This window comes from Lepidochelys kempii, chromosome 7, assembly GCF_965140265.1.
Source record: "Lepidochelys kempii isolate rLepKem1 chromosome 7, rLepKem1.hap2, whole genome shotgun sequence".
Lineage (NCBI taxonomy): Eukaryota > Metazoa > Chordata > Testudines > Cheloniidae > Lepidochelys > Lepidochelys kempii.
In genome coordinates, this window is record NC_133262.1 from 120602727 (window position 1) to 120619121 (window position 16395).

At 47.2% G+C, this 16395-nt stretch overlaps 1 protein-coding gene across 1 annotated transcript in view; it reads left to right on the forward strand.

The window, feature by feature from the left end:
- Positions 1-16395, forward strand: part of COL17A1 (collagen type XVII alpha 1 chain) — a 118130-nt gene that overhangs the window by 77891 nt on the left and 23844 nt on the right. The window contains exons 18-32 of the mRNA XM_073354444.1: positions 1542-1586; positions 2151-2300; positions 4669-4884; positions 7642-7680; positions 8142-8168; positions 10696-10722; positions 11422-11484; positions 11681-11785; positions 12953-13015; positions 13732-13767; positions 13907-13960; positions 14327-14362; positions 15088-15123; positions 15600-15662; positions 16036-16071. Coding sequence (XP_073210545.1) covers positions 1542-1586; positions 2151-2300; positions 4669-4884; positions 7642-7680; positions 8142-8168; positions 10696-10722; positions 11422-11484; positions 11681-11785; positions 12953-13015; positions 13732-13767; positions 13907-13960; positions 14327-14362; positions 15088-15123; positions 15600-15662; positions 16036-16071 — 996 coding nt within the window. The remainder of the gene's footprint in view (positions 1-1541; positions 1587-2150; positions 2301-4668; positions 4885-7641; positions 7681-8141; positions 8169-10695; positions 10723-11421; positions 11485-11680; positions 11786-12952; positions 13016-13731; positions 13768-13906; positions 13961-14326; positions 14363-15087; positions 15124-15599; positions 15663-16035; positions 16072-16395) is intronic.

Genomic DNA, 16395 nt, shown 5'->3' on the forward strand with positions numbered 1-16395 from the left:
CACACTGATAAACAGAATTGTATTTTAGCTGGTTTCAGAGTAGCAGCCGTGTTAGTCTGTATCCGCAAAAAGAAAAGGAGGACTTGTGGCACCTTAGAGATTAACCAATTTATTTGAGCGTAAGCTTTTGTGAGCTACAGCTCACTTCATCGGATGCATATGTGGAAAGTGTAGAAGATCTTTTTATATACACACAAAGCATGAAAAAATACCTCCCCCCGCCCCACTCTCCTGCTGGTAATAGCTTATCTAAAGTGATCACTCTCCTTACAATGTGTATGATAATCAAGTTGGGCCATTTCCAGCACAAATCCAGGTTTTCTCACCCCCCCTCCCACACACACACACACACACAAACCCACTCTCCTGCTGGTAATAGCTTATCTAAAGTGACCACTCTCCTTACAATGTGTATGATAATCAAGGTGGGCCATTTCCAGCACAAATCGAGGGTTTAACAAGAAAGTCGGGGGGGGGGGTAGGAAAAAACAAGGGGAAATAGGTTACCTTGCATAATGACTTAGCCACTCCCAGTCTCTATTCAAGCCTAAGTTAATTGTACCCAATTTGCAAATGAATTCCAATTCAACAGTTTCTCGCTGGAGTCTGGATTTGAAGTTTTTTTGTTGTAATATCGCAACTTTCATGTCTGTAATCGCGTGACCAGAGAGAGGCTCGTTCACCTGCACATCCAGCAATGTGATATATGCCATCATGTGCCAGCAATGCCCCTCTGCCACGTACATTGGTCAAACTGGACGGTCTCTACGTAAAAGAATAAATGGACACAAATCAAATGTCAAGAATTATAACATTCATAAACCAGTCGGAGAACACTTCAATCTCTCTGGTCACGCGATTACAGACATGAAAGTTGCAATATTACAACAAAAAAACTTTTAATCCAGACTCCAGCGAGAGACTGTTGAATTGGAATTCATTTGCAAATTGGATACAATTAATTTAGGCTTGAATAGAGACTGGGAGTGGCTAAGTCATTATGCAAGGTAACCTATTTCCCCTTGTTTTTTCCTAACCCCCCGCCCCCTCCTCAGACGTTCTTGTTAAACCCTGGATTTGGCCTTGTTAAACCCTGGCCCACCTTGATTATCATACACATTGTAAGGCGAGTGGTCACTTTAGATAAGCTATTACCAGCAGGAGAGTGGGTTTGTGGGGGGGGTGAGAAAACCTGGATTTGTGCTGGAAATGGCCCAACTTGATTATCATACACATTGTAAGGAGAGTGATCACTTTAGATAAGCTATTACCAGCAGGAGAGTGGGGTGGAGGGAGGTATTTTTTCATGCTTTGTGTGTATAAAAAGATCTTCTACACTTTCCACAGTATGCATCCGATGAAGTGAGCTGTAGCTCACGAAAGCTTACGCTCAAATAAATTGGTTAATCTCTAAGGTGCCACAAGTACTCCTTTTCTTTTTGTATTTTACCTGTGTCAATATTATCCTGGGTGTGGTTGGTAATAATTAAAAATAAAATAATTTAAAAAGATAATTAAAATCTCTTTTGTTGTAACAACAGGAGGTCTAAAATCCGTGTCAACAAAGGACAAAGCAACTTATGCAGGTCAGTAGTGCTTTGAAGATTCTTTAGTAGGAGGGGATATATTAAAGCACAGTTTACTTTCAATGAAAAAAAGAATAACCCAGCTGTGATATAAATAATCTGTAAGTGATCAATAAAGAGGGGAGGCCATTTTCATAAGAGTTGCTGTTTTAGGATGAGCACAGTCTGCACCTGCAAAATTTGCACCCGTAATTCAGATGTGGGTGCAAATCTGAGTAGATGCGCTTCTTGACTGGAGGGGTAAATCAAGTAGTTAGCAGAACAACTACACAGAGCTATGGCTGCGATTCATTGTGTCATCGTTGTGCAAGCACACAAATGTAGGGGCAACTAGCACCTGCAAACTGGAAGTCAGCAGTTCAAAAAACATTAGCCCTGTTGAAATCACGGGAGTTTTGCCATTGACTTCAGGATGCTCCGAATTTCACCCATTGTGTGCAAACTGAATTGGAAAGGTTTTTCCCTAGAGCACTGTATTTAATGGGCCTGCCCCTGCAGGCCTTATTCTCATACTGAAATCAGTGAGTTGTTTATTAACTTTGCTGTTGTCCTTTCCCACTTTAGAAATTCGAGGCGATGATGGAGGGGGAGGGATAGGGTCAGCCCCAGCTTGGTGTCCCTGTGGTTCCTGCTGTAGCTGGTGGAAATGGCTCCTGGGTTTGCTCCTGGCTGGGCTGCTCCTCCTTGGATTGCTCTTCGGACTCATCGCTTTGGGTAAGAGATCACAGTAAGAGCAGGCCAAAGGATGGACTATATCGTTCAGGTTCAGTGAAATCCAGATGTGATTCGTGATTGGCCTGAACCAAACTCCAAATCTAAATACCCGCCAAACTTTGAGGAAGTTCAGATCCAGATCGATAATGAAGGAAAGCAAAACCCTCCATCCAAACCCCCTTTAGAGGGACAACACAGAGGGAAACGAAATCATGGATGGTAGAGAGAATGTAATAGTATCTGTCCCATGCAATACTTTTTTGCAGCGCACATAATTAGCCTGTGAACTTCCATTCACTGAGCGCTTAGCAGGGCTAAGTAAAAGATAAAACAAAGATAAGGATAATGAGAACAACGGATACATCAGATAAGATAAAAATAATGTGTAAGGGATAGAAACCCTCTTGCTTCAGGGCAAAAGCCAACCTGTAAGTGACCAGGGTTAGGAAACTTCTCCTCTGGGCAGCATAGGCACGGGAACTAGGGGTGCGGGGGGTGCTGCAGCACCCCCAGGTTTTGCACAGGGCTCCACTCCCAGCCCCGCACCCACCCCCAGCTGTGGCCCCAGCCTCAGCCCCCTTACCCCTGTCCAGGTTCCCCCGTCCCAGAGACACGGCCCTGCTCCCAGCTCCGGGGCGGGAGGGGGGGGGCAAAGACTGGGATAAGGGGGCTGGCTTTCAGCACCCCCACTATTAAAAGTGTTCCAGTGGCACTGCTGGGCAGGCTATTCCACAACTATCGATTGTAGGGTTTCTTAGACCCTATTCTGAAGCCTCCAATGCTTGTCTGTCTTAGAGATAGGAGACTGAGCTGCATGGACCACTAGTCTGATCTGGTTGCACAGTTCTTGTGTTCTCCTCATCTTTCCCAAAATTTGGTTCAAGATCTGAATCCAAACCCAAACTGTGCTGCTGGGGCCCATCACTGTCCATGACGTGATCTGTGTCACCTCCCATAAAGAAGTGAACAGTGTTTGACAGAAACGCAGCAGGAGGATACTTGGAGTCCATCAGCTCTCCCATGCTGTACCAACACAGTGCTCACTGTCCCCAGAAGCATCCATGTTTGCTCAGCTTTGCTTTCAAATTTTCTTGGGTCTCGTATCTTTCACTTGTGAGGATTTAGCTACTAAATGCGCATTTCTTTGTCTGTGCCTTTAAGTATCATTAGAGAGCCTTGCACTTCTCTTGTGCTGTCCATCAAGGTTCTCAAGGCGCTTGACCAGCATTAGTGGATTAGGCTTCACAACAGCTGTGCGAGGGGTAGAAATCAGTACTGTTCCTGTTTTACGGATGTGAGGAATGAGGCACACAGGGTGCATATTCACGAGGAAAACAGTGGTGGTCTTAACTCGAGGTAACTAATGCAAGGTGAAATCCTAGTGAAAACAAGGCAGTGTGTCATTTCCACGTGTATAAACAGTTTGAATTAAAGACTATGAATTAAACCCTTAGGTTTTGCCTCAACCAACTAACTCGTGTGAAAGCTACAAACTGTCTTGTCCACCTTAGGATTTTGTCTCATGTTAGTTAACTTATGTTAGGAAAACCCCTTTTTTTCCTAGAGTAGATGAGACCAGAGAGGGGATGTAACTTGCTCGAGATCACAGAGGAAATCAATGGCACAGCTGGGAGGAGAATTTAGATCTGACTCCCACTCCAGTGCTCTGACCACCAGATAATTTTTGCCCTTAGAGCAGGGGTGGGCAAACTTTTTGGCCCGAGGGCCACATCGGTGTTGCGAAACTATATGGAGGGCCAGGTAGGGAAGGCTGTGCCTCCCCAAACAGCCTGGCCCCCACCTCCTATCCAACCGCCCCCTGCTCCCTGTCCCCTGACTGCCCCCGGAACCCCTTCCCCCTTATCTAACCCTGCCCCTGCCCCCTTACCATGCTGCTCAGAGCAGCAGGAGCTGACAGCCCCGCCGCCCGTCTGGAGCCAGCCACGCCACCCGCAGTGCCTGGCGGGAGCGGCGGGCCAGAGCGCTGGCAGCATAGCAAGGTGAGCCTGCTGGGGAGGGAGACAGGGGGAGAGAGCCCGGACCAGGAGCTCAGGGGCCGGGCAGGACGTTCCCGCGGGCCGGATGTGGCCCGCGAGCCGTAGTTTGCCCGCCTCTGCCTTAGAGGCTGACAGGTTCAAAAGATGTCTTTTCAGTCCAGTGGAAATCCCAGGTAAAAAGTTACCAGTTACAAGGAGCTACTAGATACACAGAATAACCCTACCCTACTCTCCCATCCCCTGCCAAATTAAGCAGCAGCTGTGAGTTGACAAAGAACTTTCCCTTGCTTCTTGCCTTTAGAAATAATTGTTATGGGTATCAACACACCTCTCATTCCCCTTTAATGGTTTACTTTAATTTAACCTTTCAGCGGAAGAAGTGAAGAAGCTGAAATCTCGTGTGGAAAACCTGGAGAAAACCCAAGCCAGCTACCTGTTAATTAATCCACACAATGCGGATATTAACCAACAGTACAGTATTTCTGATGTAGGGAAAGGTCCAGACTATGCTACAGGTTTCAGTCATAAAGATCAAGAGGCTCTCTGGCTGTTTATGAGGAGCAAAATGGCTTTGGAAAGAGGACGAGGTAAGAAGGGCAAGAGTCCAAGAAATTCCATGAGGCTGGATTGCTAAAAGATGCTTCACCAGGAAAAAAAGGCAGATCTGTCATTTGCACTGTCCACAGGACTTTGTGATTTAAGATTGCAATTAGGTAGCAAGAAATGTAGAACATGGTGTTACCAGATTCTGTATATATTATTGAAGAAGAGGCAGATTCTGATTTCATTTACATCACTGACAGGTTTCAGAGTAGCAGCCGTGTTAGTCTGTGTCTGCAAAAAGAAAAGGAGGACTTGTGGCACCTTAGACACGGACAAATTTATTTGAGCATAAGCTTTCGTGAGCTGTATTTTAGACTGAATGCATCCAGTGAAGTGAGCTGTAGCTCACAAAAGCTTATTCTCAAATAAATGTGTTAGTCTTTAAGGTGCCACAAGTCCTCCTTTTCTATTCACACCACTGTAAACCTGGAATAACTTCACTGGCTTTCGTGGAGTTACTCCAGATTTACATTTGTGTAACTGAGATGTGATTTTACCTCATTTCAGCCCCACCCTTGGCCCTGCAGTCAGATTGCACTGACAAATGTAAACTCTTGAGCAATTATCGTTCTCTTGTTGCAGATTTTCCAAATTCACTGTCTAAATTGCGTGTGTAAAATTTGCATTCACACAATCTACACTTACATTCAGAAAATGGAGAGGTGCATGCACTGCCCATGCAAAAATAGATTTGCTTGCACAGATGAATAGTCTGAACATGCAAATGTTGCATATGCAAGTTTTGCAGGAGCAGTTTAGGTGGCCATTTTTTGAAAATGTGCCCTGTTCACTGTCCCAGATAAGGGGAAAGACTTGCAGAATAGTCTTCCCAGGTAAGGTGTGTGACTCCGTATCTGAGTTGGCAGAGGCCTTCAAAGTACAGCATAATATATTCAAATTATAAACCCTTCCTATTATGGGAGAGCATGTTGCAAGCAAGTACAGGTTTTAGAATGCTGCCTGTCATGGAAGTAAGAGAAGGATTAAATCTACCCTACTTATCCAAGAGAGGGATATCAAGGTAGTTATAAATGTAAGAGGACTGTTGCCCCCTTACTAACATTCAGTGGGGGTGTTTTGGTTGGCTAGCTCCCAGTACTAAAAGGGGAAGGGTCTATGGGAAATCAGGACCCTGAGACTGACAGTCCCCAGGAACAATGGGGAGAGAGGCCAATGCTCCAGGTCAGCCTGAATGACAGGGAGGGCAGGCTATTCAGGGAGTCAGGAGGCCAGGGAGGTCCTGTCCTCCATGTGAGCCGGACTTGGCTGGGTCAGACAGAGTGGGGCCGAGCTAAGGAGAAAGAAAGCCGAGGCCCAAGCTGAACTGGGGAGCAGAGCTGGGCCAGATCCAGCAGCCCAGAGAGAGCAGACCCTGTCCTGGGAGCAGAGCTGCAGCCCCCAAGCCAGAGGCACAGCCCAGAGAGAGCAGACCTGCCCTGGGAGCAGAGCTGCAGCAACCAGAGCCAGAGGGGCCAGAGAAGCAGCCCAGGGAGCTGGAGGCAGAGCAGCAGCAGCAGCAGAGACCGAGCGATGGAGCTGGGGCTGGAGCAGTCCGGAGCTGGGTGCGGTGAGCAGCTGGGGAGAGCGAGGGGGGACCCTGGGCAGTGGGCCCAGCACAGGGAGACGCCTCAGCCAGGAGGCTGCAGGCCAGACTCGGAGGGGGATATGTAACCCCGACAGGGCGGGGGCGACACTGGGAAGAAGGGTCCTGCCACTTAGAACCTGAGGGCATGAGGCCACCACCAGAGCGAGTGTCCAACCCACAGCATCCCTGCAGCACAGCCAGGGCCGGAAAAGGGGCCTGGGGCTTACAAGGAACAGACTGTGAACTGCCCTGACGTTCCAGAGACACTGTTTGTGATGTTCCCTGCCACAGAGCGGGGTGATGTGTTTCCTTTAACCTTTCCCATTTTTCCTTATTCTTTTTAAAATTAATTGTTGATTAAATAACTTGCATTTGCTTTAAATTGTATGTAATAGTCAGTGGGTCAGAGAAGTGCCCAGTGCAGAGAGAGTACCCCAGAGTGGGGACACCCTAGCCCCTGTCCTAGGTGACCACAGCAGGGTTGGGGGTCGAGCCCCCCAGGAATCCTGGGCCCAGCCTTGTTGGGGTTACGAGGACTCTGCCAGACAGGAGAGTGGAAGGGGAGTCCTTAAGGGCAGGGAGACCACTGGGTAAAGGAAGTGGGAGCGAGGACTCAGATCCTTTCGCTAGCCCACCTCACCAGGGTAGTGCAGAAGCCAGGAAAGTTCCCCACAATAGTGGGACTATTCCCCCACTTACATAATGTAATGGTCCCTGTAATTATGAATCATACTTACAGCACTGATAAGGCTTATCATTTTTAAAGCACTGCACAAAAAGTAGCTGATTATTCCTTACAACACCCCTGTGAGTGAGGTCTGTATTTTACAGATGGAGAAAATAAGGTTACGTGATTTGCCCAAGGTCAGAGAGTCAAGAATGGAATTGGCACTCCGAGAGCATGATTTTCCTTCCTCTGCGAGAGATGAGTGCGGCTGATTTCAAAGCGAGTCACTCCTATCAGTCTGGGGAGCTCCTACTTTCCAAATCCATGCTCTGCTCACTAGATTATGCTGCCTCCAGCCTTGAAATCGAGTCAAAAGCAGCCTTGTGTCTTCAGAGAGAGAGAGAGAGAGAGAGAGAGAGAGAGAGAGAGAGATTGTTTTACTTGAAATTGTGTAATTAAATCTAACAACCATTTTACTTCCCATTGCAGGTTTCTTCCGAGGAGAGAAAGGGGAACCTGGTCTGAAAGGTACAGGAGAGTTTTGTTTCCCTTTCTTTGTTCTAAAAAAGAAAAGGAGTACTTGTGGCACCTTAGAGACTAACCAATTTATTTGAGCATGAGCTTTCGTGATGAAGTGAGCTGTAGCTCACGAAAGCTCATGCTCAAATAAATTGGTTAGTCTCTAAGGTGCCACAAGTACTCCTTTTCTTTTTGCGAATACAGACTAACACGGCTGTTCCTCTGAAACCTTTCTTTGTTCTGTGTCTCAGGTTCTTCCAATAATTTGCATGATGAATCCAGGGAACTGACTAGCACAACTACTTAAAATGGGAAAGGCCCAATCCTGCATTCCATGTTCGCCCCAAACTCCCAGGGGTCTCATTGAGAGTTCGGAGTGTAACAAGGAAGAAAGGATGGTCCCAAAATGAGCAATCACTGGGAATACCTCCTGGATCTCTCTTGATTTGATTTTTTTTCTCCTTTCTCAGGCGATATGGGAATGCAAGGTCCCAAAGGTGAGTCTGAAATTAGACATTTTCTCATATACCCGGACAAGGTGCTGTGAGAACTCTAGATTTAGAAGCACTTAGCTGAAGGAAGGCCTTTTGTTTCTCACAGAAGTTAGTTCTGTTGAGAGGCTGATGAAGTGGTGACTGCTTCTCACCTTCTAATGGTTCCCTGGGTCCAGTATTATAATGACAGGGGTTGGCTGTTCTCATGGGTGGTGGGTGAAACTTCCCCTGGGGGAGGCGAGCTCCTTGTCCTGCCTCTTCCACCCACAGCCCCCACCCACACTCCACCCCTGCTCTGCCCCAGGCCCTGCCCCCACCCACTGCTGACTCGCCACTCACCTCTTCACCCCCTCCCGAGATCCCCCCTCCACTCACCTGCCGCTCACTCACCTGCTGCTCACCTCCCCCCCCCCCGCCAGACCCTGACCCCCCACCACGAGACCCCCCCACCACCACCTGCTGTGCAGCTGGCTCACCTCAGCCCTTAACCCTGCTGCTGCCCCCTCTCCCCTGTGAGACCCTCTCCCTTTTTCACCTTAAAGCAGTAATAACATTCCCCATGGGAACTGAACAAGCAACAGGTGTAGCTCAATTACCAGATAGATTCTCCTCTGCGTGGCAGGGCGCTCGGTGTATGCTGTACAGAGACGAAACGCCAGGCTACCTGCGCCAAGCTGAAGCCTAATCTCTCCTTTTGAACAAGTGCTTGTCACTGACAGCCTGCATTAGGGCAATAGTGTGATCACCTTACGCAGAATTCCCTGCCGGACTCGTTTACTTAAACTGGGTTTGAGTAAAACGACTAGATCAAGAAATAAACTCTCTGGCTATGTCAGCTCCTCCTTGAGCCAGGTTAGCAGTTACTTAGAATCATAGAATCATAGAATATCAGGGTTGGAAGGGACCCCAGAAGGTCATCTAGTCCAACCCCCTGCTCGAAGCAGGACCAATTCCCAGTTAAATCATCCCAGCCAGGGCTTTGTCAAGCCTGACCTTAAAAACCTCTAAGGAAGGAGATTCTACCACCTCCCTAGGTAACGCATTCCAGTGTTTCACCACCCTCTTAGTGAAAAAGTTTTTCCTAATATCCAATCTAAACCTCCCCCACTGCAACTTGAGACCATTACTCCTCGTTCTGTCATCTGCTACCATTGAGAACAGTCTAGAGCCATCCTCTTTGGAACCCCCTTTCAGGTAGTTGAAAGCAGCTATCAAATCCCCCCTCATTCTCAGGCTAAACAATCTCAGCTCCCTCAGCCTCTCCTCATAAGTCATGTGTTCCAGACCCCTAATCATTTTTGTTGCCCTTCGCTGGACTCTCTCCAATTTATCCACATCCTTCTTGTAGTGCGGGGCCCAAAACTGGACACAGTACTCCAGATGAGGCCTCACCAATGTCGAATAGAGGGGAACAATCACGTCCCTCGGTCTGCTCGCTCTGCCCCTACTTATACATCCCAAAATGCCATTGGCCTTCTTGGCAACAAGGGCACACTGCTGACTTCTTCTGGTACAGAGAATGACTGAGGGGTCATCGTTTGGAAACTCTTTTTAACCCCAGTAACACATTTTCCTACAATAGAAAAGCCAGCTGAACATGGCCACAGGCTTCCCGAGGGCCTTGGCAAATGCCTGTCAAATGGCTTCATTACCACTTCAATGGCCCTTTAACAGTTTCAGTGATCTCTGCTACTAGGTCTCTGGAAGCCTTTTTCACTGTGTAAAGTAAGGGTATGCCTACACTGCATGAGGGGTGGTAGCCGTGCTCCCGGCGATAAAGCACTGTCTGTCCTGGCGCTTTTCAGCGCTAAAGCTTTTGTCGCTCCACTTTTAGTGCTGAAAGTGGCAGTGTAGACACAGCCCTACTCAGGGGTGCCCTCCACTCGCCTCCTCGCTCCCCTCGTCTGCCACTGACTCCCAGCTCGCACTCTCAGGCGCACACCCAGCCCGCGCCCCTCGGGGGTGAGGGCATGAGGAGAGGCGCAGCCGGCAGCTGCGGGGACCTCGGAGGGGAGATGGGGATGGGGTGGAGGAGAGAAGGGGAGGAAGATTCACCCCAGGCAAAGATTCACCAGCAGCAGCAAACCGTGGGAACCTTGGGGAAGGGTCAGAGCAGGGAGGAGAAGAGGCGGGGGGAGGGGGTACCACGGCCCAGGTGTCAGGCAGCAGGGACGGCTGTGCTGGGGGTGGCAACGCCTCCCCTTGGCTATTATACCTGCTGCCCATGGCTGTTCACTCGTCAGCACTATCCCCTGGCAAAGACCCTAGTCTAGAGAGCACTGTAGAGGGGATCACAGGTATTTGTATCCAGAAATACACTCACCCGTTTGAAAAGCAAGATGGGAATCGTACAGTATCTGGTTTAATCAAGATATGCTTTAGAGGAATGTTGGGGTCTTTGATTTGTCAAAGGCCAGGCACCTACCCCTCTGGTTTTTGGCAGAAGGGTAATAACTAGCAAAAGGAGGAAGGTGGGAACATAAGGCAAGATCCGTTTTCCCATTAATGGTCTGTTTCTTTGTTCTAACAGGAGATCAAGGACTTCCTGGTGCACCAGGTAGGCTGAGTTCAACAAGTCGCCAGCCTCCGTGGCGCGTCAGCTGAACACCACACACAGTGACATTGCAGTCAGCCAGGATTAATTCTGCACATCAAACCCCTCCAGGCTGGCTGTCCATGGAGTCTGAGTTTGACTCTTGTGCCATTGCAAATGTCTTATACTGCTTGAAGTTATTATTCCCGTAGTGCTGAAATACAGGCAGAACCACTGCCTTGCAGCTCAAAGGCCTTATTTGCCGCAAGGCCTCATCCTGTCCTGGCTTGTGTGTGAGCACACATTTCCCTGCACGATTTTGGTGCACTGAGATCTGTGAGCATGCTTGAAAGATTCTGGCCAATAATTGCAAACTGGGTTTTGCCTGTGACAGTTCTATCAGATGCCTGCATGAGTGATCATGCCTTGACATTGTGTGTGCAAAAGACAAAGTCATGTATCCTTCAGTATCAGCCGTGTTGGACAGGAATGTTCTCAGAGCCAGAGAATATTTATAGTTGCACCCTACCGTACCTACCATATGCTGCTAAAGAGACCCCTGCATATATACAGTGCTTAGCAAACAATATATTTTTTCAGCCCGGCCACCCTAACCCTGCAGTCCTGGGTTTCCAAATCCCTTATTTTCATATTTCTTAGACACCCACCCTTGGACCGTAGTCAGGGAAACTGCAGATTTACCACATTGTGTTTTGCTTACAGGCATGCCTGGTTTGATGGGGCACCCAGGACCAGAGGGACCGAAAGGACAGAAAGGCAGTGTGGGTAAGCAGCACTGACCCATCTTACTCTGAGCTTAGCACAGCTCAGTTACAGTGGGAGACTCGCACAGTATGTTCATACCCTCAACCTGCATGTGTGAAAACAGGACCCCGTCCTGCTGCAGCGGGGGAGGAGGAGACACTGAATTTCACTGCATGGAATGTATAAAGCTATATTACAAGCCATTTGCTTACCGTAGGTGATCATGGCATGGAGGGACCCATGGGCCAAAGAGGGCGAGAAGGGCCACCAGGGCCTCGTGGGGAACCTGGACCACCTGGATTTGGGGAGAAAGGAGACAGAGGTAGGAGACTGTCCTGTTCTGTCCCCAGTGCATAAAGAGATGGGCCATGGAGGCTGGGTCTCGGTTCTGGTTTTGCAAAAGCCTCAGTGGTCAGGATTTAGTTTTGATAGTTCAGATCCAGGTTTCCTGTTATCTGCCTCTCCACTTGGAATAGGGCTGAAAGATTTCGGCTTTGTGCCACCTCGACAACGGCCAAACCAGGTGGCTTTTGTTTTGCCAAAGCTCATCAGTCAGGGTTGGGTTTTGCAGAACCAGAAGTGGTTTGGCTCTCAGCTAATTTTTATCTTGTCCACACTGCCAACCTTGAGGCAAGAGTCACACCAAAGGCTCTGGCCCAAAGCTGCTACAGAGTTGAATAAATAGACTAAACCAGAAAACTGCTGACTGTGTGCAAAAAGGCAAACAGGTTGGTGCTGATTGTGTGTCCTACCAAAAAGAATCTTTTCATTTCTGTAGCTGCCGCAATTAATTACAAAGATCTGTCTGTTGCATTGGATTGACACGTCTTTTAGCACAGAATGACTGATAGATTTTTTTTTCACTAAAATATTTACTGACAACAGAAGACAATGACGCCAGGTGGTGTAGTGAGATAAGTCCTGGGACATTAGAAAGATTCAAACTCTGGTGTGTCGTAATGCCCAATGAGATGGGCTCATTTCTGGATAATGTGTTCTCAGTTGTCTTAATTACTGATTAATCATGACACTGAGTGACGGGAATCAGAGCCGTATACCAAAATCAGATCCTTACTAAATGGGCTGGTAACCCTCAGTCGTTCAAGGTGACTCCTAGAAGAAAACAGACTAAAGGTGGCTGGTGGTTTGTTTTGAAGCTGGGTAAACATACAATACCTCTCTGCAAAGCAGCATTTGCATGGGTGCACATAGATCTGGGGGTAGGATGGTGAAAGAGATGGCTGGACTTATAAAACAGGGAGCCCAGTTTAGGTTCATGGAGACAATTTGTTGATAGCAAGTGGATCCCACAGGAGCAAGCTGCAGGCTTGTTTTGTCTTGCTGCCCAGGAGGACAAGAGAAGCTCAGTGTGGTGCAGGTGATCCCCACGCTGTGGATACGTCCTTTTGAATCTTAGAGTTCCTTCTGGGGGTGGAGGATGGCAGCTGGCAGGCTGGTTAATGACGTGCTCTGATGCTTTACTCTCTAGGCGCTGTTGGTGATCACGGACCTGCAGGACCACCTGGGCCGCCAGGGTCTGTTGGCCTCAAAGGTAAATACAGTGGTGAACAGAAAATGGCAGCAGGATTGCATGGGCAATAGCCCTGATTAGGAACTGTGGGAGGATGCGTTGAAGGTTGTGGGTCCCGCTGTTTTTATTTGTGCCTCACTGCAGTGGGGAGATGAATGAGCTGGCTTGCCCCCAAATGAGCCACATTTCAGAACGAGACGTTCTAATGGGAAGAGGTGTATTTTAGACTTTAAAAAATGGCTTGTTTTATGGAAGTCTAAGTAACGCTGTAGATGATTGACTGGTGGCAACAATCTACCTGAGCTTACAGATGGCTTTTGCCTGCCTTTGAACCTTTAGAAATAATGGGACGAATCCTTATCTGTCTGTCACATAGGGGCCACTCCACAGACTTCAATGGGAGCTGACCCATGTAACTGAGAGGAAAAGTTTTGCCTATAAAGCGCAACTCCCCACTGAAACAAGGTGGAGCTCTATTCCTCCTTCCTTGGGCAAGGAGGAGAGGCTATGGCTTGGCCCACCAGGGAAAGCTGCTTCCTGTAGATCACAACAATTCCAGTTCAAGACTAAGTTTCTCTGATGTATAGGATGCAAATTATGTGAGATCGTCTAGTGGCTGGAGGACCCTGTTTAGTTAGGGGCACTCTGGAATCTGGTCACTTGTTGGCAAACCCAAGGAGATGGGTTCTCCTTCCCATTGCAATGTAGCTGAAATATTGTACACTTCTTATTTACAGGCATGACGGGTTCTCCTGGCCCACACGGTCCGCCTGGTGAGTGCCACATTCTCCTATTATACAGGAAACAAAGACAGAATGACAACTCTCTGCATGCTTGACTTCCTTAGAAAATGTGTTCAGCGGTGGAGTAGGCTGGACATGATTAAAACCCCAATTTCATTTTTTCTTGCAGGTTCTCCTGGCCTTCAAGGATTTAGAGGAGAAGCAGGTCTCCCAGGGGCCAAAGGTCAGACTTAGAGCCCACTTTCTGCTACACTGACGAGTTATGGTGGCTGTAACCGATGTTGTTGTGCTTTTCCATTACTGCCCAGAAGAGAACACCCAGCTGTGAATCAGAGTTATATCTGAGAAAGGTTCTGACCCTGGGGCCCAAGGATAATAGGAGAAAGATAGGAGGAAAAAGAATAAACTTAGTGATGGTGATAGGTACCCTGGAAATACCATAGATAGGTAGGAGCATGATAGATTAGATAAATGAAGCATCAAAAGAAGAGATGGGTCATGTCCTGTCTCAAGAGAGGAATGATGGAGGGAGACCTTTTTCTCCCCCTACAACATTTATACTTTAAGCCATTGCTTTTATATCTTTTAGGTGAGAAAGGAGCTTTGGGAGCACCTGGACCCAAAGGTATGCAATCAATTAAATTACTTTTGTCAGTACTTTCTTCCTATTAGATTACTCAGGATATTTTGTCCTGGTTCCCCCAATGTCAGGTTGGGATCAATCACATACCTCATTGGCTTTGGTTACTTGATGCTTTTGCCATCCGGTTTTCTTTTTCTTCGACAGTAAAATTTTTCAGTGAAACAGTTCTCATCCCCACAATTCATGAAGGATGTTGATAAATTGGACATGGTCCAGAGAAGAGCCACGAGATTGATTAAAGCATTAGAAAACATGCCTCATGGTGACAGACTCAAAGAGCTCAATCTCTTTATCTTAACAAAGAGAAGGTTAAGGGTGTGACTTGATCACATTCTATAAGTATCTACTTGGGAGAAAAATATTTAACAGTAGGATCTTCAGTCTAGCAGAGAAAGACATCACAAGATTCAATGACTGGAAGCTGAAGATAGACAAATTCAGACTGGAAATAAGGCATAAATGTTGAAACTAATTCATTATTGGAACAATTTACCAAGGGTCCTGGTGGATTCTCTATCACTGACAATTTTTAAATCAAGACTGGATGTTTTTTCTAAAAAATCTGCTCTAGGAGTTATTTTGGGGAAGTTCTATGGCCTATATTATACAGGAGGTCAGACTAGATGATTACAATGGTCCCTTCTGGTCTTGGAATCTATGACTCTATGAATTACATGAAGTTATATCTCCCCTTGTGTTTGCTTTAGGTGACCATGGAGAGAAAGGACCTCGTGGTCTGACAGGTCAGTATATAAACATTTGTTGTCTGGGGTCCTGGAATTAATACTGGCTATAAAATATGAAGTAGATTATTATTAAAAAGTGCATGCAGGAATAAAGGCTGCCCATCCAAGCTTGCTCTGCTTATTTTTCAAAGATGTAAAAATATTGTTATTGTTGACATTTTTGTTCATTAGAACATGAGGTTTGCCATATCTGATCATATTCTTGATTCATATAATCAGGTATCCCTGGGGAGGGATCCATACCTATTACTTCAGCGAGAATCCCCCTCACCTGGAATGCACTCAGTTAATTTGTGCATTTTGGAAAACTTCCTCCCAATGCCCAGAGGTGATCACGTGGCACCATGAATCATGAGACCCGAATGGCCTGTCAATACTACCTTTAGCTTGCAAAGCTGCAAATGTTGTGGATGGTCATGAACTCTACCCTCACCAACATTATTTGTATTCACTTTAATTTGATTTGATCGCAGGTGAGCCAGGCTCAAGAGGATTGCCTGGTCCTCCAGGGGAACCGGGAGCCAAAGGATCCATTGGTAAATAACAAAGACCTGATGCAGCATTTCTAGAGAACACACACAGATGTTGTTTCCGCCAGTGGCTAGTCCATTTCTGTGAGGACTGGAACGGAGATAACTGTGCAGTGGGATTGTACTGTATGTATTGCCAGGTCTTTCCCACAGATTTCTTTCATTAGATTATATTTGCATAAATGAGGTCCTTACCTTTAAGATTTAGGTGAAAGTTTCTGAACCATCAATGATCCCAGTCAAGGTCTTATTTAGACATAATATAATAGAAAGCCATAGTCTTGTGTTCAGCTATACACCATACAGGGAATATCCCCCCATACTGAGTATACTGTGGGACCATTCCGGCAATCCCTAATGAGCTGTTATCTTTGGGTAGGTCCAGCTGGCCCCGATGGACACCAAGGCCCACGAGGTAGGTGGCTATTTTTTCCTTCTTCTCCCCCATTGCCCCTCATCAGAGACAAATGATCACCTACATCGTGACTTGCCTGCAGCTTGAGATGGTGACTGATGTAGTAACAGAGTCAATGGAGTCATGACTTGGGGCCCTGGTCTCTCAACATAGTAGTACAGTAGTGTACCATCAAACATCTAACCCTGAACCGAGGGATGTTTACGGGAGGCTAACTATCCTTGTGCCCCATCATCCTGGCCTCACCTGCGATGGGTAGTCTGTGTCCAAGACACTAGAGTGAAGTTAAGAATAAACTATCGTATGCATTCTGTAGCATGAGCA